Here is a 3,250-nt window from a genome sequence, read left to right on the forward strand (position 1 = left end):
TAAGCTGGTGGGAAGCTGACTGCATGGCAAAGAAAAGAGAACCAGGACTTGTTATTTGACACTTGCTTTGAGACAGAGTCTTGCTGTTGTCCAGGTTAGTCTTGAACTCCTGGCCTCAAGCAGTCCTCCTGCCTCAGGCTCCCAAAGTGCTGGGATTACAGGCATGAGCCACTGTGCCTGGCCTTTTTTTTTTTTTTTGAGATGGAGTCTTGCTCTGTTGCCCAGGCTGGAGTGCAGTGGAACAAGATCTTGGCTCACTGCAACCTCCACCTCCCAGATTCAAGCAATTTTCCTGCCTCAGTCTCCCAAGTAGCTGGGACTATAGGCATGCACCAACATGCCTGGCTAATTTTTCTATTTTTAGTAGAGTTTCACCAAGTTGGCCAGGCTGGTCTAAAACTCCTGACCTCAGGCGATCTGCCCGCCTCGGCCTCCCAAAGCGGTGGAATTCAGGCATGAGCCACCACACCCGGCCAAACTCCCACAATTCTATAAGAAGCAGGCATGTCTATACAGACACAACCAAAGCCAAATAAATGGCAGTCTGGAGTTGACAGGCAGTGTGGCTTCCAGCCTCCCATGTTCTTCTCCTCTTCCTTTTACGCACACAAACGTTCAAAGTATTGACTCTACACACAATTTTATATTTCTTCACTCTAGTAATCAAGTTTCTCAAGGGTAGGGAGTATACTGAAAACCTTTTAATGCAACATAAGAGATCAGAGCAAGTACCTCCGCGGAGTGGTGGTGGCATCCCTCTGCCCTCACGGGGTGGCATACCCCCCCTCATACTGTTCATTGGAGGCTTCTTCCGAGCAAGAGCGACTTTAAGTTTGCTCCCTTGAAAATCTTTCCCTGGAATAAGACAACAGAACATCAATTACTCCCCTATATTCCCTGTTCACCAACTCCACGACATCATCAAATGACCACTCCCAGATGCATTAGGTCTGCCCCTCCTGTAATCTTCTCTAACACCTTTACTGACAAGGCCAGAAAAAGGCTTTTTTGAGATGGTGGTCTCACTCTGTTGCCCAGGCTGGAGTGCAGTGGCAAGGCTCACTGCAGCTTCAATCTCACAGGCTCAAGCAATCCTCCAAAGTAGCTAGGACTACAGGCACGCGTCACCATGCCCGGATAATTTTACAAAATGTTTTGTAGAGGCAGTCTCTCGCTAGGTTGCCCAGGCTGGTCATGAACTCCTTGGTTCAAGCAATCCTCCGGGCTTGGCCTCCTAAAGTGGTAGGATTATAGGCAAGAGCCATCGTGCCTGGCCAAAAAAAGGCCATACACTTAAATATACTTAAAAACCTCTCTGCAGCCTGGCCAACATGGTGAAACCCCATCTCTACTAAAAAATACAAAAGTTAGCTGGGCGGGGTGACATGCGCCTATAGTCCAGCAGCTACTCGAGTGGCTGACGCACAAGATTCACTTGAACCTGGGAGGCGGAGGCTGCAGTAAGCTGAGACTGCTTGTGCCACTGCACTTCAGCCCGGGTGACAAAGACTGGCTCAAAAAATCAAAAACACAAGCAAAAAAATACTGTCTACCATAAGGAGGAAAATAAGCTGGTGGGAAGCTGACTGCATGGCAAAGAAAAGAGAACCAGGACTTGTTATTTGACACTTGCTTTGAGACAGAGTCTTGCTGTTGTCCAGGCTGGAGTGCAGTGGTGCAATCTCAGTTTACTGCATCTTCAAACTCCCCGGGCTCAAGTGATCCTCCCACCTCAGCCTCCTGAGTAGCTGGGACTATAGGTATAGGAGTGTGCCACAACACCTGGCTAATTTTTGTATTTTTTGTAGAGACAGGGTTGTGCCATGTTCCCCAGGCTGGTCTCAAGCCCCTGGATTCAAGGGATGCACCTACATTGGCCTCCCAAAGTGCTGGGATTACAGGTGCGAGCCACTGGACCTGGCCAAGTCGTTCAATGCTTTCAGGTTGGTTTTGTCTGAAGTGAAATCCCAGCATTAATGTCAAGGCCTTATTTAAATATATATATTTATCTATATGCAAATGTACACTGGCTAAGATGTTCTTTTGAAGGGTTTTCTGTACCTTCTGATAATCTGTGCTTAGAGAAGTGTTTGCCACTTTAAGCAAGGTTGATTTGTAATACTAAAGCCTGAAAATAAAGGGATCTCCAGGCCGGGCGTGGTGGCTCAAGCCTGTAATCCCAGCACTTTGGGAGGCTGAGACGGGTGGATCATGAGGTCAGGAGATCGAGACCATCCTGGCTAACCCGGTGAAACCCCGTCTCTACTAAAAAATACAAAAAAAAAAAAACTAGCCGGGCGAGGTGGTGGGCGTCTGTACTCCCAGCTACTTGGGAGGCTGAGGCAGGAGAATGGCATGAACCCGGGAGGCAAGAGCTTGCAGTGAGCTGAGATCCGGCCACTGAACTCCAGCCTGGGCGATAGAGCGAGAGTCCGTCTCAAAAAAAAAAAAAAAAGGATCTCCAAATCCAGGGTCAATGGCTGGGTCCTAATACTACTGAAGGGAGATCAGCAATCTACTTCCCCCAGAAAGAGATGGAAGGTCTTCTTGCTCCTATGGTTCACAAGTTTCTCCCTCCTGCCATATTCTATAGCCAGGGAGATTAAGAACGCCAGTGAGTACATCTTACCGTCAAACCATTCCACGGCAGCCTTGGCAGTAGGTGGGTCTTCATAGGACACTGTGGCATCGCCTTTGGGCTTTCCTGTTTCCTTGTCCAGGTAGATGTGGATCATGGGTTGCCCAGTTCTCTTGTTCATCTAGACATAGACCAGCATAGTCAGGCATGACTAGAATATACTAATTTGGGAGAAAAAAGTCCAGGCAAAATCCAGGAAGAGTACCAATTTTTCACATGTAGTAAGTCACTAAATGTTACTGTTTCTCTGCTTTAAGTTTTTCAGAATTTTAAGTTATCTTCTCTATCCCTGCTTTATCACAAAAACCAAAGTAGACCCAAAGTTATAAAGTGTGGAAGTGAACAGGATAGGCCCCACTCCTTCCTTAGCCATCTTCTGATGCTGGTTCGCCTGCCCTGGCATTTTCTATGCCCAGACAGGTACCCACTGAGCACAGCCACCTCGTAGGGGTAGTCAGGCTTTGATACCACCACATAAGACATGAGTGGCATAAAGAAAATTATCCTTAAACCATGAAGTAGGGCCGGGCGCGGTGGCTCAAGCCTGTAATCCCAGCACTTTGGGAGGCCGAGACGGGGGGATCACGAGGTCAGGAGATTGAGACCATCCTG

General features: G+C 48.0%; 1 protein-coding gene across 1 annotated transcript in view; it reads right to left on the reverse strand.

Annotated features, from left to right (window-relative positions):
- EWSR1 (EWS RNA-binding protein 1) overlaps positions 1–3,250 on the reverse strand; it is a 53,838-nt gene that overhangs the window by 2,491 nt on the left and 48,097 nt on the right. Inside the window, exons 13-14 of the mRNA XM_011934815.1 lie at positions 2,630–2,759; positions 733–855 (exon numbers count right to left, since the gene is read on the reverse strand). Of these exons, the coding sequence (XP_011790205.1) occupies positions 733–855; positions 2,630–2,759 (253 nt within the window). The remainder of the gene's footprint in view (positions 1–732; positions 856–2,629; positions 2,760–3,250) is intronic.

Source organism: Colobus angolensis, unplaced genomic scaffold (assembly GCF_000951035.1).
Source record: "Colobus angolensis palliatus isolate OR3802 unplaced genomic scaffold, Cang.pa_1.0 Scaffold139, whole genome shotgun sequence".
Lineage (NCBI taxonomy): Eukaryota > Metazoa > Chordata > Mammalia > Primates > Cercopithecidae > Colobus > Colobus angolensis.